The sequence below is a fragment of the Astatotilapia calliptera genome, chromosome 23 (assembly GCF_964374335.1).
Source record: "Astatotilapia calliptera chromosome 23, fAstCal68.1, whole genome shotgun sequence".
Classification (NCBI taxonomy): Eukaryota; Metazoa; Chordata; class Actinopteri; order Cichliformes; family Cichlidae; genus Astatotilapia; species Astatotilapia calliptera.
The window spans coordinates 20,721,264-20,745,597 of record NC_137443.1 but is presented as its reverse complement, the minus strand read 5'-3'; the positions used below and the strand labels follow the sequence as shown (position 1 = coordinate 20,745,597).

The 24,334-nt window shown below is 40.4% G+C and overlaps 2 protein-coding genes across 2 annotated transcripts; one reads left to right on the top strand and one right to left on the bottom strand.

The window, feature by feature from the left end:
* Positions 1 to 2,176: 2,176 nt before the first annotated feature.
* LOC113015545 (pro-opiomelanocortin-like) lies at positions 2,177 to 3,779 on the top strand. The gene is made up of 3 exons (XM_026157554.2): positions 2,177 to 2,306; positions 2,922 to 3,042; positions 3,144 to 3,779. Exons 2-3 carry the CDS (start codon positions 2,926 to 2,928, stop codon positions 3,651 to 3,653), a joined length of 627 nt encoding a protein of 208 aa, XP_026013339.1. The 5' UTR covers positions 2,177 to 2,306; positions 2,922 to 2,925; the 3' UTR covers positions 3,654 to 3,779.
* A 1,140-nt stretch (positions 3,780 to 4,919) lies between these two features.
* Positions 4,920 to 22,999, bottom strand: LOC113015518 (protein EFR3 homolog B-like). The gene is made up of 23 exons (XM_026157507.2): positions 22,681 to 22,999; positions 21,836 to 22,171; positions 16,072 to 16,148; positions 15,777 to 15,904; positions 15,316 to 15,466; positions 14,682 to 14,803; positions 14,172 to 14,321; positions 13,735 to 13,830; positions 13,235 to 13,313; positions 12,347 to 12,482; positions 12,117 to 12,269; positions 11,892 to 12,003; positions 11,720 to 11,771; positions 9,939 to 10,111; positions 9,314 to 9,389; positions 8,961 to 9,122; positions 8,675 to 8,806; positions 8,487 to 8,554; positions 7,633 to 7,766; positions 6,030 to 6,121; positions 5,906 to 5,954; positions 5,531 to 5,637; positions 4,920 to 5,339 (listed from the first exon to the last, which is right to left on the bottom strand). The coding sequence occupies exons 2-23, from the start codon at positions 22,125 to 22,127 to the stop codon at positions 5,205 to 5,207; spliced, it is 2,676 nt and encodes an 891-aa protein (XP_026013292.2). The 5' UTR covers positions 22,128 to 22,171; positions 22,681 to 22,999; the 3' UTR covers positions 4,920 to 5,204.
* Positions 23,000 to 24,334: the final 1,335 nt, after the last annotated feature.

The window sequence follows — 24,334 nt, the reverse complement described above, 5'->3', positions numbered from 1 at the left end:
ACTACATGTACATCTTTTCAGAAAACTTCTAAACAGATGCGGAGAAAACAAAAAAATGAAATAAAAAGGTGAAATCAACTTCCTCACAGACAGACCCCAATCAGTGAGGGTGGGAAAACAAGTCTCCCCCTCCATCTCACTCAGCACTGGAGTGCCTCAGGGCAGTGTTTTAAGCCCCCTGCTGTACTCACTGTACACTTATGACTGTGTAACCACATCCGACACCACCTCCATTGTCAAGTTTGCTGACGACACTGCTGTTGTGGGCCTGATCTCTGACAACATCGAGACGGCCTACCTGGAGGAGATTAGGAACCTGGAGACCTGGTGCCAGGAGAATAACCTCCTCCTAAACATCAGCAAGACTAAGGAGCTGATCGTGGACTTCACTACAAAGCAGGCGTGGAATTACAAACCCCTCATCATCAGTGGCACGCCAGTGGAGAGAGTGGACAGTTTCCGATACCTGGGTGTCCACATCACTCAGGACCTGTCATGGTCCTGTCACATCAACACCCTGGTTAAGAAAGCCCGTCAGCGTCTCTTCTTCCTCAGAAGACTTAGAGACTTCCATCTGCCACTGAAGGTGCTCAAGAACTTCTACTCCTGCACCATCGAGAGCGTCCTGACGGCAAACATCTGCACCTGGTTTGGGAACAGCACCAAGCAGGACAGACGAGATCTGCAAAGGGTGGTGCGCTCGGCAGAACGCATCATTCAATCAGAGCTCCCTGACCTGCTGTCCATCTACACCAAGTGGTGCAAGTCCAAAGCCAGGAAGATTATGATGGACCTCTCCCATCCCAACAATGGACTCTTCTCACTGTTGAGGTCTGGGAAGCGCTTCCGCTCCCTTAAGGCCAAAACAGAGAGAATGAGGAGGAGCTTCTTCCCCCAGGCTATTCGGGCCCTGAACCAGGTGTAGGACTGGACTCTCCCAAACACGTCACTATAAGACTGGACTCTCACACTCGTCACCACACGCACCACCACACATTTCCTATAATCCTATAATTCCTATAATTTATAATCCTTATCTTTATAATCTCTTCTGCTATTTGCACATTCTTTACTGTAAATTCCGAAGTTAATTTGTAAATTTTTGTAGTAAACTGTAAATTGTAAATATTGTAAAACTTTTCTCCTGTCATTTAATGGTCGGGCATTGTACAGCTACAAGCATTTCACCCCCATGTCATACTGTGTATGGTTGTGTGTGTGTGACAAATAAAATTTGAATTTGAATTTGAATTTGAATTTGAAATAGAGTCTAAAAGGGAGGCCTGTCCAGGCTTCTTCTTTAAAAGAAGATCTTCAGAAGTTTGTTTTTGTTCTTTATATGTAGTCTTTATGTATAGTCTATGCTGAGCTTAAAAACCACTCCAAGTTCTAGACATTGAAATGAAACTTCCTGAGGCCTTAGGTAGAGGCTTTAATGTTCACGTCTGTTCCCCAGCTGTCGGTGAAAACCTTCTGTAGAATCATCATTAGTGCCGCTGAGGGCTCAGATAAAGGGGTGATGCTGCAGCAGCTGCCCGAGTTTGAAACTGTACACCCTGACCTGCAGGTTTGACTCCCGTCTTCCCTCCAATGATGACATGGCACCTCAATGTTAATCTGCCAAACCTGCCATCTGACATTTAGCACACGACAGTGGCAGTGAGGTGCTAAGCCAATATTTACGCGGTTGGTCTTCCTCTTCCCCCAAAGTCTTTATTAGATTTAATGTGTGTTTTGTTTTGTTTTTGCAAAGTTTAAGCTCAATTTAAGGGTGAATTTGTCTATATTTTATCCAATTTTCTCAAGAAAAATTCAAGAATCTTGAATCTTAAGATATATAAAAAATAATAAACAACCAGAAATCATAAAACCCTGCCATTAAAAAATACAGGCTGTTGAAGTTTGTGAATATAAAACTGAACTTTGCTGGAAATCTTTTTATAAATGCTCACAAAAGGAAGATTTAAACCTGAAAAAGAATGAAGAGCTGAGGTTATGAAGTTAAAACAGTTTCTCCATATAAAATGTGAATATTTGAGGGGCAGGAGAGGTTGATGTGGAGGAAGGAGGAGGCGGGAAAACATGGAATTGTCCGTTTTCTAGAAACAGTCCACGTTTGCGAGCAGGAGCAAATGCTGGTGATGACGTTATCTGCATGCACGTGTCCTTGGCTGGCAGGATATAAAAATCAGTCGGCTGGTCAAAGCGACAGAAGAGGAGAGAGCAACAGCTAAAAACCTCCATCCAGCGGCCGAGTGACGGGAAAACACCAGCAATAAGAGGACGAAGAGGTGCAGAAAAGTGTGGTGAGAATCATCATTTTCTTTAATAACTTTTTATAATGATATTAAAATTAATAAGTGCTTAAAATGCTTGAAAATCACTTATTGTTACATTTTTTAACTTTTACTTTTTAGTTCTTCACAGATGATGAATTTCTAATGATTGACTCAATTCTATTAGACTTGGATCTAAAAAAAAAAAATTAAAACAAATACTGAGTAATATATTTTAAGATAAATTGTGAGAAAAAGACATTTGCTTCATCTCAGAACTGACAACAAGGATTTGGCATCAACAAAATATAAACTTAATGTAACTTTGCATAAGTTTATATAAAGTCAATGGTAATGTGTTGTTTAACCCAATATAATGTATTTTGCTAAAGAGATTACAGGTACTTTCATGCCCTTTATTATGATTTTTTTTTATGTACATGGGATGTATTTATTTATTTGATCAATTTCACAGTGATATCTGTTTTGTATACCTACTCTGTAAGTCACATTATGGTTATATATGTAGTGTTAATGTAACATAAATTAAATAAAAATATGTCAAATCAAAAATGAAACAAAAAAATGTATACATGAGGGTTTTTTTTAACATTCTGTCTGTGCTTTTCTCTGATTGGTCAACAGGAGGATGTGTCCTATGTGGCTTTTGGTGGCATTAGTGGTAGTGGGCGGGGCCAGAGAAGTAGTCAGCCAGTGCTGGGAGCATCCGAGCTGCCAGGAGCTCAGCTCTGAGAGCAACATGATGGTAAACGCACAAACACACTGTTCACTCAGACCTGATTTAATGGGAGGTTCTTCTTTTTTTTTACCCAGAAGCTCACGTTTTCTTCTCTTTCTCTCCTGCAGGAGTGCATCCAGCTCTGTCACTCTGACCTCACCGCCGAGACCCCTGTCATCCCCGGCAACGCCCACCTCCAGCCCGCTGTCCCATCAGACGCCTCCTCACTTTCTTCTCAGGCCAAGCGCTCCTACTCAATGGAGCACTTCCGCTGGGGGAAGCCCGTTGGCCGAAAACGCCGCCCCGTCAAAGTGTACACCTCCAACGGCGTGGCGGAGGAGTCTGCTGAAGTTTTCCCCGAAGAGATGAGGAGACGAGAGCTTACCAATCAGCTGCTGGCAGAGGAAGGAGAGAAGGCTCAGGAGATGGTCGAGGAGGCGGAGGAGGAGCAGCAGCTCCTGAACGGGGTGCAGGAGAAGAAAGACGGCTCGTATAAGATGAAGCACTTCCGCTGGAGCGGCCCGCCAACCAGCAAACGCTACGGTGGCTTCATGAAGAGCTGGGACGAGCACAGCCAGAGGCCACTGCTGACGCTCTTCAAGAACGTCATCAACAAAGAAGGACAGCAGCAGAAGTGAGACTAGACGAGAAGAGGATGAGGCAGTGGAGAGAGGAGTGACAGGAGGAGGAAACGTTTTCCAAGGCAATTAGACACCAAAGAGTTCCCATTAACAGAGTGACCAATAAAAAAGCTCTGAAACTGCCATCTGTTACATGATCCTGATTGAGTGATGGAGAGGGGAAGAGTCTGAGAAAGATGTTTTGATATGTATTGATATATGTAAATAACTTTAATTATTAAATGAGTTATAAAAAGTTATTTGCAAGCAAAACAAGATACATCTTTTCTCTACACAAATGCACGAATCCAGAACACATGCACATCTACACCAGACACCTGCTACCTGTGATCCACATCCACAATAACAAACTTCACTTTGAGTTCCTCAAAGAAGGAGTAACAACAGCGATAAATCTTAATAGAAGTCAGTTGCTGAAATAGGTGAAAATGCTCTACGTGAAAAGTCTTTACATGTCAGTCTTGAAAAGGAGGAGTGTCCATCAAGCAGAATAAAGTGAGCTCATAAAATAAGCAGGAACTTACAATGGTGGCACTAACCCTTTATGATCAGTGGGATTTTTTCCCCCCAAAATAACAAAATCAATTAAACATTTTTAAGCAATATATTGTAAAAAATAAAAATGCCAGAGCAAATATGTAGCAGCTGTGAGACACTGGCAACCTGTACAGGGTATACCCCAGTTCGCCCTATGGTAACTGCATTTTCTGTCAATTACTACATGGTTTAAGCTCTAAAGGGCTAATAAGAAGAAGAAGAAGAAGAAGAAGGAGAAGAAGAAGAAGAAGAAGAAGGAGAAGAAGAAGAAGAAGACTAGGTAAGAAAGAAAGTGAAATCATAAAAAGACAAAAGGTTGCTAAGAAAAAATCCACATTAAACAAAACTCCTAAACTAATACGTAATGACCAATATAAAGTATTGGGCCAGAAAAAAGTAAAGAAAAGGTAAGTGCTAAAAAAAAGAGCATGTAGCGTCATGGAAGAAATACGAATCACTGAACTAATCTAAAAAAAAAAAAACAACAGCTATTGTCCTCAGAACAACCTGTACGTACATTTTTAGGTAAAGTATAACATTTATAACTACATAAACAAGTCTATGACTCAATACTGCTACAGTAGAAGCCTTGGTTCACAGAAAAAAACAAATCAATTGTGTGTGAACCTTCAAAATAAGGCAGGGCTGCACAAATGAAAATGAAAACAAACTGTTGCTTGTCACAGCGAGAGGTCTGCTGTGTGTGAATAAGATGAGACGATAAAATTAACATGTACTATTTATTTAGTGCAGCATCATTTAACCATTAACAATACTTGTGTACAGATGCACCTCATGACTGGAGGATCAAACAGAAGGGCAGACTGGGAAATATGAAGTCAAACACTGAGTCAGTCCATTTCTAATACAAAAAGATCAAATCTGACAGCTATAAAGGAAACAGCCACACTAAATCACTAAAATGTAAAACTCTTTCCCTCACAGCCACTGATTCGTTTCTTTACCAAACAAAGTGCTTCAACATCATCACGAGGTTGTTGCTGAATGTCTTTAATAGACACAGAGGTCAGGAAACTTCATCTCATAGACCGGAGTCGATCGAGGTGCCGAATGTCCAGAGGGAGAAGGAGGAGGACGTATGATGAGTTCAAAGACCTGATTGAGTTTGGACTGAAGCAACGATGTCTGGAGAGACAAATAAAGGCATTATTTTAAAAAACAGTTTTTAATCACATCAAGACAGATCATTTCATCTAGATGAAATTTTTTTTAACAACTTTACTAAACTAAAGTGAGCTCTTATTGGCTGAGAATCACATCGATGGCGTGGGTGTGGTGCTTTCAGCTGCTTTGTTAGAGTACAATAAGCTGCTCACCCTGGCTCCACACTGGGCAGCAATTTCCTCAAAGGGAGCTGTCTGAAACCTCTCCACCACCTCCATCCGCTTCCTCCTCTCCTCTTCCTCGACCACGCCTCTGTCCTCTGACAGAAAGAAAAACCAGATCAAAGACAGATCTTCTTTGTTGACGCTAACCCAGTGCTTCACTTTGAATTTCACTGTTAACAGTTTCACTTACGTGGCTTAAATTAAATGGGGGTTTTTTTATTGTTAAAATTCTAATTTTAATGAAAATAAAATTATACAAATAAGTCATTGTCACTATACGCTGAAGGGGACAATTTGAAGAATATTTCCTAGATGTTCACAAGTAAATCATGTGAAACTATTGATTTGAAATCGATGGCCTACCGATGGCGTTCTTCAGCGTCTCAAAGGTGATGTGCTCAGTCTGAGGTTTCTGCACACAGAGATATGATCAGACACAAAAACAGCGCGATGGACAAAAGGACAGGTACATTCAGCAGATGGGTACCTGTGGTGTATCAGGACAGAACGGAAGGTCCATGTCCACCTGCAGAGAGACGGCGTCTCCAATGCTCTTCCTCTTAGACAGACGATCCTCTTCTACAATAAAACAGTAATTCAGTCTGAATGATATGAGACTGGTGCCTCTATCAGTGCACTCATACTGCTGCTAAAGTGGACCCTCAAACCCACTGCTATTAAATATTTACCTGCAGTTTTTGAGAAACATTACCATCAGCTTCTCAACAAAGCTTTCGATCGTTTGTTCTTATTTACAGTCCATACTGGGATCTTGAACAATCATTGTTAAGTACTGCGTAACTACTATTTTTCAAGACAGTTCTACTTAAACTTTACTTACTTGCTTTTACTTTCTACTTACTTTTATATATTATTACACTGAGTATGGTATATACTAGTTACTACCAAACACAAAGTCTAAATTACATAAAATGACATAAATAAAAACCCCGTGTGAAGCTTTGGGTCTTTGATAAATTGATTTAATATTAAGGGTGTGTTTGAGTTAGGGTGACCATATTTTGATTTCCAAAAAAGAGGACACTTGGCCCAGTCATGAAGAATTTTAATAATACTGTTTGTTTAAAGTATTTTTTAACATATTTAAAAGATGCCTTCTCTGTTAATAAATGTTGAAATCAAAAATGTTTTATAGGCTTTTACAAGTCAACAAGCGCAAAAGAAAATAACTTAAAAACCTCTGGAATTAAATAATGTTACAGAAATAATGCCTCATCTGTATAAGAAAAATTACCAGTGAGGTACCAGTAAGGTATTGTGCAGTGGTTTCTGCTGTCTCATTTGACGTTTCTAACTTCAATTAATTTTGTTTGCACGCCACCATTCTTCCAGTCGAAGTATGATTGGGAATATTTTCTCTGTTCCTTGGTTACTTAAGTCTGAGAAAGAGCTTCAAGAGTGACTTCCACTGAATCCAGCACTATCACACCATTGACAATAGCTGGCGGGCACTGCTGAACTTTTTAGCTGTGTTAAAGTCTGGAAATGCTTTTTTTTTTTTTTAAGCAACACACTAGTGCAATCCATGGATCTGTAACTATTGTGATGCTTCATAGTATGAAATGCCAGTGCACCTTCTGCTGCAGATACAACAGCATCCTCGTTTTTCCCAGGTGTAACAAAGAACTCCATCAACTTACTAGATGAATTTTCGCCTCGCACAGCCTTTTTATGTTTTTCTGTGTCCATGTAAGCAACAAGATCTCCGTCACCTTTGTTAGACACACAAACGTAAGTGCCAGCTCTGCACACAGTGCACTACGCCTCCCATTTATGATACGAGGGAAATTTCTTTTGCAGTTTGTCTGAAAAGATGCACTTGCGCTTTGGCATCTTTTGGCATCTTTTCAACACGCCGCTCTGCACTCTGTCCCGTCTGTGAGCACGGAACAACCACTTACAACACAGCAGTTCAAGGATGACGTTGCACATATGGGTCCTCTATAGGCCTATAGGAAAACCCAGACATTTTCATCCATCTTGAAAATCCCCCCGGATGCCCCGAACAGAACGTGAAAAGTTCACATGTCTGGGGAAAAGAGGATGGTTGGTCACCCTAGTTTGAGTACCTGTTAACTGAGGTGTGTACGGTGTGTTGAAGCGTTCACAGTGTGCGCTGTAGCTGCTTCCTGCCAGGGCCTCGCAGATCTTTGATTGGATGAACAGCAAAGCTTCATCCACCTTCAGCTCACCTTCTGGGAGTCTGATACACACACACAAAGTTATAACACCAAGACTTTAAAAATCCTGGTGCTAGACAAACAAAGCTGAGGTACAACCAAGCTAAACAATTGAATCTGTATAAATGTACATTGGACAGAAGAACTGGGCCACCTGCACACTACACCTACAGGAGCCGCTTGACAACAGAAACCTGTGCTATGAAGCCCTTGGTGTACACTTTTGTGGTGATGCTAATGCTAGGAGCCCTGCAGTTACTGAGTGAGCAGAGTGATGTTTACATACTGTTTGCCTCAGCACTTGGCAACCCCACGGCTTGCAGCGGATCAGAGAATATGTAGGAGGAACAGTTGCCACAGTCGTGAGCTGACTAGTTGCATGATTGATTGGATTGATTTTGTCTATACTGCGAGTTACCAGAATCAACCATAACAAGTATATTATTAAGAATATTGAGAACAATATAAGGTCAGCATGGTACTGTTTAATAGTTGATGTTTTTATGCTTTTTCTACTAGAGTTTCAACACTTTAGTAAAGTGTAATTACATAACTCAATAACATAAAATACTATATTTTATTTGTTTTTTAACTTTAAAATGGGGCTAACCTGGCAATATTTATTCTGCTTTTCGATTATGTAAATATGTGGGTGTCTGGTTGAATTTCTATTCTTATTTCTAACTAAAGTTTTAAATTTTATAATGTTTTAATACAATCAATTAGTGCGCCTCTCGCTCTACCTGGGTTTGTCACAAAACATGACTTCGGGCAGCAGGTGAGGAGCATCCTTCTGTCGACTTTCTATCACCTGAAGATCCAAAACAAACACACAGTCTGTGATGTTGTGCTAACAAACACCTTTGTTTCTCATGTTCTCTCTCACACACACACACACACACACACACACACACACACACACCGACTTCACCTGAGTGATGTGCTGGTGGAGTGTTGGAGGCGGGCCAAGTTGTGACAGCAGGTTGAGGAAGGCGGCGCAGAGGGCGTGGATCCCACAGCGATTAAACACTGACAAACACTCCTGATTGGAAAGAGTCATCTCCTGTGCAGCCAATCACAGGAAAGTTAAAGGGAGAGGAAGAAGCAATGTGCTATTTTATTTATTGTTTATTGTAAACACCACACACTGCAACATTAATAAACTAAGCTTTGCCCCTACACGGGCCTTTAAATCATATCACAGAGGTTCTGCCTACCTGCAGAGCCAGGATCAGTCGAATTAGATCCACCACAACCTCCTCATTGGCCAGTTCCACACTTAGAACAGCCAATAGGGTGAAGAGGGCTTGGTAGTGGCTGCGTCCACTGTTCTCCTCCCTAGAGGCCAGGTAGACGTGTCTGTAGAGACGCTGAGCATGCTGCATGAACACAAACACATCATGCTGAAATGTGCAAATATCATGATGTACACTTAAGACCACCCGTTTTATCCCTGCCTTTAAAAGCCATCTGATCAAATCTTGGTGTAAATCTCTGAAATAAATTCTTCCAACCTCGAACCTCCGAACTAGTGACATCATTCGTGGTGTCTCTGATGATGTGAGCTTACCTTCCTCATGAACAGGTTGTCCTGTCGAGAGCATCTGTCCTCTTTCATTTCCAAGGATGAGACATCAAATGCCACACTGTAGACACATAACCAATAACTTATCGATCCTCAACAGGTCAGTTAACGCCTTTAGACAAATGCTATTTTTCAGTTTTCTGCTATAATAAATCCACAATGGTAGGATCAAAATGAACAGCCATGCGGGCTCTATGGATGAGGGAACCATAGGAGCACTTTAAATAAAATGCATCTGGCCATGACTTTAATTTTGAATTTAAGGTAGAGACTGAACAACAGTCTTATAAGGCAGATTCACAGATTCTTTCAAGCCTGTTGTAAAAATGTGTGTAAAGCAGTATCTTTGTTTAAATAATCTGAAACGCCTCCAACCTTTTTAGAATGACCAACAATGCTATGTGATCCTCCTTTAAAATGATTATTGCAGATCATCTTTTAATGAGAGAAAAGTGGAAGTATTTACATTATGTTCATCACAAGCTAAAGACAATCAGCAGGTCTGCAGTGACATCCCCCTGCCACAGGGTGGAGCTCTTTACAACTCATTATTCTCCACATGGGTCATTAGTCTCTGGTAGTAGTGGTGTTGTCTCTGTGGAAGTGTGACCTGGCTGTGGTGAGCCGGGAGGCGTTGTGGCGTCTGTCAATGAGCGAGGTGAGGATGGACAGAACAAGCAGGCGGATCTCCGGATCCTCCATCAGCGTGAAGGACAGCAGAGGCTCCAGGAAAGACGAGGGCAGCGCCGTCAGCAGGTTGCTACTTTCGTAATGCTCTGACACCTGAGGCACAGAGGAGGGACAGCGAGCATGTCAGACTGACAGGAAAATGTTATTTAAGCTTGCATGAATACAGCTTCAAAGATTACAAAGATGAGCCTCAAGTGCTGTAAATTCTGATTTATTTGAACCATACGTTATTCATCTTGATGCATGCTCAATCATCCAGGTAAGTAAATCTCCAAAAGTTGATTCTGTTCATCTGGACGTAGCGTTTTGTGGGAGGACCACTCTCAGCATCGACCAAGTGTGTTTGCTTTTGGAACTGTGTCTTCATTCCACCTACTTCACATACAAGGGTCAGTTCCACAGGCAGAAACATGGGTGTGCCATGGGCTCCCCAGTTTCACCTATCATGGCCAATTTGTACATGGAAGAAGTGGAAAAGAGGGCTTTGCGATCCTACCCTGGAACACCACCAAGCCATTGGTTCAGATATGTGGATGACACCTGGGTGAAAATCAAATCTCACCATCCCCACAGACACAGTGTCCAGGGAGGCAGAAGAACAGCACATCAAGAAGGCCCTGAGTAAATGTGGTTATCCCATCTGGACTTTTGTCAAAGCTGGGAAGGCGCCAAAAGAAAGCTCCAGCCGATCTAGGAGAGAAGGACAACCGCTGCCTAAGCGAAAACATGTAGTGATCCCATAAGTGTCAGGAGTATCAGAACAGCTGAGACGCATTTTTTCTAAACACCGGGTGTCTGTGGCTTTTAAACCCCAAAACACGCTGTGCTAAAAATTGGTCCATCCCAAGGATCGAGTCCCTGACACAAACAGAGTAACATAGTGCACGCTGTTAAGTGCCAGGAGGATTGCCAGGATTTATACATCAGGGAAACCAAACAACCTCTGGCGAAGCTGATGGCACAACACAGAAGAGCTACCTCGTCAGGCCAGGACTCTGCAGTCTGTTCACACCTACAGGCCAGTGGACACTCTTTCAATGATGAGGATGTACACATCCTGGACAGGGAGGAACGCTGGTTTGAGTGCGGAGTCAAGGAGGCCATTTACGTGAAAAGGGAAAGACCATCTCTGAATCGAGGAGGGGGCCTAAGGGTACATCTTTCACCATCTTACAATGCTGTGATTGTAGCCATTCCCCAACTCTCTGTGAATGGTACTCATGGCCATTGATCAGTGGGTTTTGGTCAGTGGTCAATTGATCAATGGTCATGAGAATTTGCATAGTTAAGATTAAGGAACTGACCTTCCAGCCCATTGTTCCTTCAGTGGGCTGGTTTCAGTCATTATGCAAATGTACTGTTTATAAGATTAGAGAAACCTGCAGTCAGCTGAGACTGAAGAAGTCACTTGGATGAGTGACGAAACGTTTCTCCCACAAAACACTACGTCCAGATGAACAGAATCAACTGTTGGAGACATACGTTATTCAGCTTTATTCAGTCATACAACTTTAATCAGCGAGTGTAGAATCAACTGCTGTTTATCTGATAAACCAATAAACAAAACACCATTTCATTTTGATTATCTCAAAATCCACTGTAAATTTGCACTTCACCGACTCTCCAGGTTTTCCTTTATCATTTTAACTGTGTGCTTTCAAAAGGTAAGAGCAGAGCTGGAGGGTTTTAAAGAGACCTCACCTGTAGGAGAGACTTCAGCAGCATCACCTGTATCATCCTGCTGCCTTCAAACCTGAGTCAAGAATATTATTTCACAAAATTAAGGTGTTTTACAAGTATTTTGTCAAATACTAGGTGAGTACAGTGTTAACTACAAGCAATAGAGAGCACAGAAAGTTAATGTGAATGGTACCCGGAGTTGGGTGAACCCAAGGCTGGGTAGATACCAGGAACAGGAATCTTCCCCATGATGAACAGCATGACCTCTGACCTCTGGTAAATAGGCAGTGTGTTGGCAAAGGATCCTGAAATGTCATGAGGTAACATCAGCTCAAATGAAGTAAATAAAATGAAAAGTACAAAGAAAAGTTTGTCACCTTTAATGCAAAAAAGTGCTAAAATACCACCATGAACACACCAATAGTTTTAATGACGGCGTCCTGCAGTTTTTTCTCTTCAATCGAGCTGGTTTTATGTTTACCACCATTGTCATAGTAACCAGTCAGCTGGTAGTCCACGCTCTGCCTGAGCTGTCGCAGTAACGTGTTGAACACCTCCAACACTGTGGGACCTGCAGAGTACAGTATAAGTAACATTAAGCATTTCTGTGTATATATAAACAGATGTGTGTGTGAGCTGGAGGCTCACCGACAGATCCAGTCGCTTCTATAACGGCTGCTTCAGACAGGACCTCCACAATCCCAGCTCTGACTGAAGCTGGACTCCTGCTGTTGGCATCCAGGTGACCCAACAGCTGCTGGATGACCAGATGGGAGTGCTGGGACTGACCAAGAGTTCAATTCAGTTACAGAATAACAGGTGGAGTGACACGTAATACAGCCAGTACAGCTGGGGACAGTTAAGTGCTTTAGAGGTAAATGTAGGATGAGTAAAAGGAATGTACCATTAGCAGTGTTTATTATTATTTATTTCCCACATTTTGTACTTAAAATAATAATTATTAGTTCAACTTTGTAGATTTAACTATGTTGAAAATACATTTAAATTAACTTTCAGTTACTCTACAGTAAGATTAAGATTAAGTAATTGTGCTTAAATGCTTAAACAAATGCATTTTGTTAAGTTAATCTTAGGTTAAACTTGTTATTCTTATTTTTCAATACTTAAACTATAATATTAAATACTACAATACTTTCTAATAATTAAGAAAGAAATTAACATAATTAAGTTGACATTATTGTTACATAAATATAACAGCAGTTAAATTTTATTTAAAATTATGTTATCATACATTTACAAAACTAAACTGAATAAAGTAATTATGTTTAAGCTAAAGCACGTCCTAAAGTACTCAAATTAAGTACACACAGTTAAAATAAGTAAGTTCATTCTTTCTACAGATACATATTTAAATATACAGTCAAAGAGTATTTCCTTTAAGTTCCTTTGAAGGGCATTTAAATATATGTTACTTTCAAGCTGAGGTAATTTAAATGTATTAATTTAACTTGCTGTATGAAATGACAACTATTACTATAGTGCAGTATATACAGGATTATCAGTGTAATAACAAACCTGAATAGAGTACATGATGATCTGAAAACACTGAACAGCAAACCCTCGTCCCTGCCAAAGACTGTGACTGTCCAGGTGCCTGAAAGACAGTCCAGCAATCTGTATGTAATGATTTATTATTATAGCATATCATATATACTAGAAACTAAACAAATACTGCTGCTACTACTGATTTTGACCTCTATTAGTACAGCTACTCAGAATAAACAATAAACAGAGGTTGAGCATGAAGGTATGTGCAAGATAAATAAGCATCATTTTGAACTTCAAAGAGTCCAACAGTATTATATATGAATATGTGTAAATATCAGCAGATAGAGTCGAAGGAAGTTAGATACTTTCTTTCTATCTATTTTGATTGAGTGTTTGATGTTTTGACTCCATACTTCAAAGAAATTATTAAATCTTTGTTAATCTGTTTCTGTGTACTTAATATAAAGCACTCTGCTTTCGTAAGGAGTAATACTACTATTGTGCTATAAATATAGTGTATATCTTACATGAGTACTGGTTTGATAGCGTTGTTAATGTGTCCATAAGCAGCTCGGCACAGCAGCTCCCTGAAACAAACCTCTGTCTGCTCTGCTGGAGATCCGCTGAACAAAGAGGGAAATGCTGAAAACAAGCCACTAACCAAATCTCATACAATATTCTGAGTAATTTAACTGTTTAAATGTACTTTCAGTGACTTTTGGCTTTGTTTTATTTGACCACATGATTTAACAGCACCATAAACAGCATAGCAAACGTATTAAATTTCTTATCAATTTTACAAAATCTCAAAATTAGCTGATGTTTAGAACAGAATGTCACCAGCTGAATGTGGGAACCAACGGCAGTGCTTTTAAATATAATCCTAAACACAGATGTCACTTTATTTATCTAGCAGTAAAACGTGTAGGTGTACGAGAGTGTTAACATTAATACATGTCTATACCTGTCGTTTTGTGAGTGTTGCTGCAGATTGACCAGCAGGGCAGGGACAATCTGCTCCATGTGACGCGGCTCCCAGATGTTCACCTGCAACTCATCGTCTACCGTCTTCCTCACCACGCCCTGCAGCCCGCGGATCCCCGACACACGGATCCTAAACACACACAAACTTCATAAGTTTACCCACAAACACACTAAGTACACGTTCATCTCCAGACTCTGGAGCTGAGTTTTGTTTTGATGTTTGTTTTATGTTCATAATTTTGGATTATTCCACAATATTCCTCTTATACAGAGAGAAACGTGCATGAATCATCAATACTATTCAATAATTTGCTGATATAAAAAAAATTTAACATATGAAAAGGCATAACCTGAGGATGCTTACATATCTAATCAAATGGTTGATTACTAAAATTGTTGATTATTTGTGTTCTGGCACTCACAATTGTATACCCTTCTTAAATAGTGTCTGTGAGTTCGTATCAAGTCAAAGTTAAACCTCAGAACTGACTTGTTTCTGGTGTCAAGGTCTTCGTGATCAGAGTGACACATCTCACTGAAGCGAGACACGAAGAAATCGTAGCTCCGGTGATATGACGGTGTGTCCTCCTCGATGTTTGCAAACTTTACAAACTACGCAACACACAAAATGAGCCTCTTAATCAATCAAAACACACTGAAAAGCAACTACACATGACAAATTTAGAAGCAGAAGTAAAACTGCTCAATTTTGAGTATTAAAAGAAATTTCAAATGTAAATTTTACTTATAGTTTGCCCTTTAATTTGAACTTAGATCTACTTAAAAAACAAATAAATTAATTAAACTTATGGATAATTAATTAACCTTTTAATTGACAGTTCCGAGAAACATTCCTACTGTGATACAACTTCTACTTTGTAAAATTCATTAAGAGATTTTACATTCCTTCATTAGATGAAATGCTTGCAGTTCCTCATAATACATGAAACTTAATGAATGTTAAAAGACTGGTGAATGGTCAAATGAACAAATAACCATTAACAAATTAACATCACTACTGCAGCTTGTGATTAGTAAATGTTTCCTTTACTGCAAACCCATGAACACTTTACCAAGATCTCAAAGCTTTTAAATGCTGTCCACTGTTGCAGGGTGTTACATACAGAGTTGGTGGCGAGTATGTGGAGGTGTGGTTTGTCAGCCTCCAGCAGTAGACGCAGTGTGCTGAGAAAACTCTCCACCAGCAGGTTGATGCTCTGACAGTGACATGCAAGCAACAGCTGCTCCATCGCCTCCATCGCTATGCACACATACCTGAGAGGGGCGGGAAAAAAAATCCCATTGCTGTTAAACATGTGTGTCATATTTTAAACCCCTGAGATCAGTCACTCCTCTAGAGATGGTGGGCTGATTTCAGAGAAGTGTGAAGCTTGTAATACTTAAAAGATCTTAAATACTTAAAAGACCTGAACTGCTGATTGCTTTACAGGGATACTCTAGATCCTGACTTCTGAATGTCTTTTTTCAATGATTTTTAAGTAGAATTTTATTCATTTAAGCTGCTAGTTAGCATAATGATTTTAAGGCCATCTGTGTGGGCTTTAGTGTGTTTGTGTGTACTGACCCGTAGCGGTGGCGGTTCAGCTCTCTGGTCAGACGCTCTGACAGGTACGCAGCAATGCGGTCGAGCTTCTCCGGAGCAGACAGAGCGAAGAAGGTCAACTTCTCCATGTTGGCTTTCACCAGCCCTTCCTGATCGCACACACACAAATACACACAGAGATGTTGTTACTGTGTAGCTTATTGAAACTTCATGAATATGTGAAATAAAGATGACATTTTTGGATTTTGATTTCATTTGATACTGAAGCACTAAAATAAATGTAAAGACTGTGCGGTGTAGATGTACAGGTGTTTACCTCAGGGTCTTCTGGGAAAATGTTGTCGACCAGCCGCTTGTAGCGTGGCCGAAGGGCCCAGCAGCAACCACACAGCCCTGAACACAGAGACACGTTTCAATTTCCCCCTTCAGTTACAATGTATTTGAAACAAAGTCTGAAACACAGCAGGCTTCAGAGAAACATTTCCATATTTAAAATGTCCTCTAATAATTTTAATAAATTAAAATGTTGATCTCTGATTTAAAATAGTCACAATTTTTAGGAGTTATTAAGGAATGGACTTTTTTTAGGAATTCTGAAATTGAGAATTTTTTCTTTTCCATTGTTTTTGATAGTTAATAATAATAACATTCAGCCTCTGTTGGAGCTAGAAAACTGTGGAGTAATTTTTGTAATTTCATTAGTTTGTAAATATATAATATACTAAATACAGAAAGACACAAAAACTCTTTAAAATGTTATAAAGCAGGTTGAATTATAATAAAAACCTGTTTTCAGTAGTGAGTTTTTAAAAAATGTTTGTAACAGCCTAAAGTGGGCAGTCGAGTTTATGGATTGTACTGGACGTTTATAGATTTTCTTTGATTTTCATCTCTCTCCATGTTCGGCGTCACGGCTTTTGGGGGATTAAAGGAGACAAGAGATCTGCCACTGGTCAGCTGCCAGCACAACACACAAACGCTCGTCTTCCTGACTTTACGAGGCCCCTGAATGACAAACTGAACATAAACCTGATTCAAACCTGAATCTGTAAACCAAACTGTCCTAAAGTGAAGACTCTGCAAAAAGATGTGGTTCTCACAACAACAGGCCTACGAGTGCACGCACACACCACACACACACACACACACACAATGCAGCAGTGAGAACACATCTTAATCCTGCAGTGGTTTGTTATGTAATGTGTTTATATTGTTTGTGTTTTTTAGTTAGCAGAGCTTAAAGAATCCGCACTGTCACTGCGAGTATGCTGTTCTGTCTCAAAAACCAGGACAGGTGGCATGCTTGGACCTTCAGACCCTGCAGAACCAGCAGATCATACTTTTCTGAGAGCTTTTTCATGAGTTGGTTTTAAATTGTATTTTTTTTACTGTTTATTTTGTTGTTCAGATGAATTATTAGTTACAATATATGACATGATAAATCCCATGAGAGTGGTATGTTTGGTTTTTATTTGTTTTGTTAATAAGAATAATAAGAATAATGGTCATTGTCAGATCATTGAGAGATGATTACGGATCCTCACATAATTAAGTAAAGTAACAAAGACTCTTTTCTTGAACTATTTGATATTATAAACACAAATATATTTTAGGCTTCAGTAAATTAAACACTACAGCCAGCAAAACCTGACTGATAAATTGACAAACAGTTGACGTATTAGGGATAATTAAATAAAAGAAACACACACACAATTAAAATGAACCAACTTTTAATGACTCAAATCAGTAGTTCATTCATTCAACTTAAAATAAGAAAAAACTCTATCTGCATTGAAGAAAAGGAGTCTACTGGCTTAACATGCTCAGAATTTTGCACTTTGTGATTTGTGAAAATGCCTCTATTTTATTATACAACACAGGGGCCCTGCTGCCGTGTTTTAGGTACATGTATGAAATTTGGTCATACTTCCAACATGTTAAAGACACTCTTCTGAGAGCCATCACCATGGCAATCAAGAAACCTTTAAAAGAAGTGGTAGCTAGTGTATGTTAACACTTTTTCTAAACAGAATTGTTTTAACACTGGCAGTCCCAGGCTTCTACCTTTCTACCTTTAAAACCCGCCACCAGCCAAATGGCTGGTAGGCTTTTAGCTAAGCTTTAGCTTCAGGCAAGTGGAAGCTAAATTGGCTAGTCATTCATATGTAAATTGGGTTGTTACCTGGGAATTCTGGAGGGAGGGGAGTGGGGGTGTGTGGATGAGGGGGTGGGGGAGCTGCTAAAAGCGGTGAGCTTCCTTTTGTTTCATCTTGATGCATTCTCAATCATCCAGGGAAACAAATCTCCAAAAGTCACCAACTTGGAGTGTTTCAGTTTGCCATCTTAGGGAGAAATCAACACACATGGGTGTATGTCCTTTGTTGCTGAGATTTATTGATAAAAACAGTACAAAAAATCAACCATTTGTACACATTTTTACAAATAATTATAAAAAGTGAGTGAGTACATTTCAACATTTTCAGCAATCACTCACAATCCTGGCACTGCCATGGTATCTGTAGTCTGCATTTACCACATGTGTATCTGTTGCAGTGAACACATCGCACAGTGGCATGATTGTTCTTGCAATTGTGTTTGACCTGACACATGGCTCTTTTTCCAGGGCTCGGTGTGGAGGGTTGTGTCAAAGGCAACTGTTCTTTTCTTGCCTTCTTCGCAGCTACATGAGAGTGAGCTAACTCCCTTGCAAGCTCCACCAGGAAGTCCACCCGTCTTTCCTTCGTCCCGGAGCATGCTTGATACAGCACATGTGCATTCAGTGCTGCCATGTCAATCATGTTATAAAACACGGCAACTGGCCAGCGCCGTGTTCCTCTGCGGACAGTGTACTCCCGAACCATCTGGTCCATCACATCCACGCCACACTTTGTTTTGTTGTAAAGGGTGACAGTGTTTGGCTTCCTTTTGGTAGTGTTATCAGTCTGAACCACGCCGTGCATGCTGCTAAGAATATAGACTGTCTTCTTCCGTTTGGCCGCATACGCCGTCAGCGTGGCAGCAGAGGTTGAAGGAATGGAGAGTTTAAATGTTAGTTGTAAACAGCTATATCATATAATAACTGCAGCTGTAGCTGTGATCAGACATCCCCCTGCAGGCCCTGAAGCTGAGCTCTGAGGTCCTCACAAACCTGCTGGAGCCAGCTTCCATCCTGGGGAGCACGTTTTTGTGTTTCAGCGCGGGGCGAGGCACAAAACCCAGATGGTCCAGATGGACCAGATGGTTCGGGAGTACACTGTCCGCAGAGGAACACGGCGCTGGCCAGTTGCCGTGTTTTATAACATGATTGACATGGCAGCACTGAATGCACATGTGCTGTATCAAGCATGCTCCGGGACGAAGGAAAGACGGGTGGACTTCCTGGTGGAGCTTGCAAGGGAGTTAGCTCACTCTCATGTAGCTGCGAAGAAGGCAAGAAAAGAACAGTTGCCTTTGACACAACCCTCCACACCGAGCCCTGGAAAAAGAGCCATGTGTCAGGTCAAACACAATTGCAAGAACAATCATGCCACTGTGCGATGTGTTCACTGCAACAGATACACATGTGGTAAATGCAGACTACAGATACCATGGCAGTGCCAGGATTGTGAGTGATTGCTGAAAATGTTGAAATGTACTCACTCACTTTTTATAATTATTTGTAAAAATGTGTACAAATGGTTGATTTTTTGTACTGTTTTTATCAATAAATCTCAGCAACAAAGGACATACACCCATGTGTGTTGATTTCTCCCTAAGATGGCAAACTGAAACACTCCAAGTTGGTGACTTTTGGAGATTTGTTTCCCTGGATGATTGAGAATGCATCAAGATGAAACAAAAGGAAGCTCACCGCTTTTAGCAGCTCCCCCACCCCCTCATCCACACACCCCCACTCCCCTCCCTCCAGAATTCCCAGGTAACAACCCAATTTACATATGAATGACTAGCCAATTTAGCTTCCACTTGCCTGAAGCTAAAGCTTAGCTAAAAGCCTACCAGCCATTTGGCTGCTCTCCGGGTTTTAAAGGTAGAAAAGCCAAATGGCTGGGCTCTGGGCCTTCCTAGTGTTAATGACATCGAATACTATTTTAAAAAGTAATTTTTCAAAAATTTGCTCAAATCGGGGTCTCAGTTTGTGAGGGGCGTGTCCAAAAACATCAATCAATACATTAAAGGCTGTGACTCTATCAGGTACTGCTGTGACACTATGTTAACATTATTCACAGCAACACAATGAACAACTAGCGGGCTTTCCTTTAATGTCACACAGTTTTTGTAATAAACATTACGTTTCTGCAACAGCCAATCAGAAATCCGCATGCCTACAGGAAACACTTTAATCCCAGCGTGCCTTGATACGCCCAATTATCACTGCTTGCAGCTGTAATTAATTTTATTATTATTAATGTTATTATTATTGCCTTCATAACATTTGTTTGAAACTGTTAAACTAGAAAAAAACACATCCAGTAAGTTGTCCCTTTAAAATACATTGACATCATGACTAACAGGTAGATTTGAGGAGAGAAGCTGATGCAGAGGTGAACTGTCGCACATCTTTTCAGGACTAAGTGAAGCTTCATTTATGCCTCTGTTTGATCTTTAAATCTATTTCTATTTATTTTGAGATAAGGCTTAATAAATAAAAAGAATTGTTCTTACCGTACATAAGGATGACTCGTTCAGCTCACATCTACACTGTCACATACACCACACACACACACACACACACTTGTGGTTAATCCTCCACACACATACACACTGATGTGGCCCCGCCTCCTTTCATTCACCGTCAGTTATAAAGCTCGTATCTCGATGGTCAGATTAAGTGTCAGAGGACAATGTTGAAAACGCTTTTGCATGTTAGCTGTTTAACTCCAGATTAAAGATTTAAAATAAAACAAAAAGATGCTGTTTGTTAACGAGTTTGTTAAAATGAAATAAGACAGATTTAACAGTGTAGTATTTATACTCCCACAGGCTCTTAACCCTGAAAGACTTTTCTGTGTGTGTGTGTGTGTGTGTGTGTGTGTGTGTGTGTGTGTGTGTGTGTGTGTGTGTGTGTGTGTGTGTGTGTGTGTGTGTGTGTGTGTGAGTGAGTGAGAGAGAGAGATCCGGGCCATGTGCAGCAGCTCAGCGCTCTGTAATCTGCTCTGGATTTATTCATCATTCCAACCGAAAATGAAAAAAATAAATATCAGAAACCTGCAGAACTGAAAACATTCATCTGCTCTGTTTTCACTGCAGAAAGGGAACAAAACTGAAACTGACATTCATTTGTCTTCTTCTCTTAAATTATCGCTCACTTTCTGGCTGTTTAATATAATGTTGCTTACATGTTTTAGACTTAATAAGTGAGCCCATGTGGGGGAAAAAGACAGTATTAGAACAGAAAGTATTTGATGTTTTTCTCTTTTGAAAAAGACAATCGGTCTGATGGTAGTTTTATTGGGTTGTGTTGAGATCTAGTGTGATAAAAAAAAATCCACATATATTCAGTAAAAATATGAAAAGATAATTAAGTGTTAGATGCTCATTCAAAATGTCGAAGTCGAGTCGGAGCAGGAGTTGGGCTGATCTTGTATATTATATGATCTAATTTCCAGAACTTTGGACCATGAAAGTAATGCTATCAACAGACTGTTGGTCCACAGTGGGATGTAATTTAAAAGCTCTGTTTATCAACAATAACTTGCACTAAACCTAATATTATATGTTATTCTTGTTAGGCTTGGCTGCATCTATTTATCCCAGTTAAGTCTCCTGCATAAGTCTTAAGTTGTTAGCCAGTTATTCCTCTTTCCTGATTCTATTGAGATCAAAGTTTACACAGTGGACTTCATTTTTTTTATTTAGTTAGACCCAAAACTAAGGACTGAGTGTATAAACACATCAGGAAAGTGTTTACCAAGGTCATGGGGAATATTAATAAGAAAATTAAAGGTACTTCTGCTTTGGCTTCTGTTTTAAGAATTTAAAAGTACACCCATCCTTTATCTGTTTGATTCAAAGACGTCTTCCTCACAAACATTGTTGGAGTCGTAATGTGAAGCAGCCAGTGTATTCGCTGTATCCGTTACCTCCGGGTGTCTGGTGGTCCAGCACAGAGCAGCAGTCCTGCAGCAGCCGCCTTGGAGCCTCAGTTACGGCCGGCATGGCAGCCCTCGGCAGCGACATCCCCCTGGGCAAGCTGGGTATGGTCACGCCACGGGGCATACTGGGTAAACTGGGCAGAGTGGGCATACTGGGCATGGTGATTCCTCTGGGTAAACTGGGAGGGTTGATGCCTCGGGGCAAAGAGTTCAGCAGTGCTGGCATGGTGATGGTGACCCCCCGTGGCAAGCTGGGGAACCTGGGAAGAGTCCCTGGCATCTCTGGAGAAAAAAGAAGAGGTCCTGAGGAAGAGGAGAGGAGACCTGTGGATGGGGAGAGGTGGAGAAGGGAAATAAGAACACGGATTGAAATGAAAAGCCTGCCTCTTAAAATTCTTCTGAATTTAACCCCTTCAGATCTGCAGCTCTGATACACCAACTTCCTCAGCAGAGCCCAACATGAGGGAACCAATCAAAGTTTGCGTCCCTGAAAATCTTGACCCCAATTATTTTCCATTTATTCCCCACAAACGTTTGGTTTGGTAATTAAGTAAAAAACACAAAGAAAAGAAATTAAAGATGTACTAACTAGTATTTACAGCATTACCTATATATGTATTATATTATAACACATGGGTCAAAAAGTCCTGTTTTTAAACTTATTATTAATAAAAGTCCTGCTTTGATTGAGGATTTCATGATAAATGCTGATTTATTAACTGTACTTTAGCTTCACATTACTGTAGATGAGTGTAAAAGAAGTGTTTTCACATGTGAGTTTTACTGAAGATGATGATGAAGACAGCAGTGTAAAATAAAAAGCGATGTCCTACCTGCTCGTCTGCAGCGTCGCTCTCTTGCAGCTGTTTCCCTCCAACACGCTCAACAACTGTTTATGTAACATCTGTTGAGCCCCTGCTCCCCGTCAGGCTCGGTCAATAATCAATGAGAGCGATCGATACCCGGCTCTGCATGCTGGAGCGCCTCTGACATCACAGCACATCAGGAAGAGGAGGAGGAGGAGAAAGATAAGGAGGAGGAGTTTCCTGAAACCTCCAGCTGTTTGAGGAACTTTAATGACTTCAATCATTTTAAACTTTAAAAAGTGAAACAAACGCCGTTCTTCGATTGCTGTGCAGGGAAGAAAAAACAAGCGCCTCTCACCCTCCTCTTCTTCATCCTTCTTTCAGCCAGGAGAGAAATCCTCTTCCCAGCATGCTGCTGGGCTGTAGGAGTGGCTCCCTCTGGTGTCTGATTAAGATTAATGCAATAAAAGCAGCAATAAAAAAAATCTGAGTGGATGTTTTCCACCAACCTGTCAGGGTGCATTCTGGGTTGTGTAGGAAAATGGTTTACAAGGACTTTTAAACAGAGAGTTTATTATCTGCGTCTTTGATGTCTAAAGCTAATTTCCTCCTTCAGAACAGCTGTACACGAGGTGAGTTTATTTATAACCCCTGTTTAAATTGTATTAAGGCTAATAAATTTGCATTTTATTGTTGGGGTTTTCTCTGTTTTCCTTGTATTACTACTACTATTAATAATAATACATTTTATTTATAGGCGCCTTTCACACTCTCAAGGTCACCTTACAGTAACACGTAAACAATACCATAAAAACATAAGAAAAATGTATATATAGCAAACATGGTAAGATAAAAGACATAAAGAGTCATAAAAGTATAAAAACAAATATAAAAACAAATATAAAAACTGAGCAAGGTAAAAATGGCCTAAGACAGATCAGGTGTATGCAATTCTAAATAGATGAGTTTTGAGACGTGATTTAAAAGTGGTGAGACGGTCCGGAGAGCAAGTGGAAGTCCATTCCAAAGTCTCGGGGCAGAACAACTAAAGGCTCTGAGTCTAATGGTAGTCAGGCGAGCAGGTGGAACAGACAGAAGGGAAGCTGAAGAAGAGCGGAGTGTAGGAAGGGGCGAGTATGTATGAAGAAGATCGGATAGATATGGAGGAACAAGGTTATGAAGCGCTTTGAAAGTGAGAAGCAGAATCTTGAAATTGACACGGAGGTGAATTGGGAGCCAATGGAGCTGTTTAAGAACAGGTGTTATATGTTCAGTGGATCTAGTTCTGGAAATAATACAAGCAGCTGTATTTTGAACTAACTGCCATTTATGGAGGGATTTATGAGGTAGACCATAGAGAAGAGAATTACAGTAATCCAGACAAGATGTGACAAGAGCATTGACAAGTATGGCGGTACTGTGTGGTGTGAGTGAGGGACGAAGACGGTTAATATTACGAAGATGAAAGTAGGAAGACCAAGTGGTATTATTTATATGTGCTGTGAAGGACAGAGTGCTATCGAGGATGACACCAAGACTTTTAACCTGAGGGGAGGGTGTGACAACAGAGTTATCAATGGATAACAAAAGACTGGTTGGAACTGTAGTCAGTTTTGATCTGGTGCCTATTAAAATGAATTCTGTTTTATTGCCATTAAGTTTAAGAAAGTTGTGAGTAAAC

Bases quoted from the DNA above. Each gene is read 5' to 3' on its own strand.
- LOC113015545 (XM_026157554.2), top strand. From the start codon at position 2,926: ATGTGTCCTATGTGGCTTTTGGTGGCATTAGTGGTAGTGGGCGGGGCC. The intron at 3,043-3,143 runs GTAAACGCACAA...TCTCTCCTGCAG, and splicing joins GCTCTGAGAGCAACATGATG to GAGTGCATCCAGCTCTGTCA.
- LOC113015518 (XM_026157507.2), bottom strand. From the start codon at position 22,127: ATGCCAGGGACTCTTCCCAGGTTCCCCAGCTTGCCACGGGGGGTCACC. The intron at 14,322-14,681 runs GTCAGTTCTGAG...GTGTGTGTTTAG, and splicing joins GACCTTGACACCAGAAACAA to GATCCGTGTGTCGGGGATCC. The intron at 8,807-8,960 runs GTAGGCAGAACC...TTGGCTGCACAG, and splicing joins GACTGATCCTGGCTCTGCAG to GAGATGACTCTTTCCAATCA.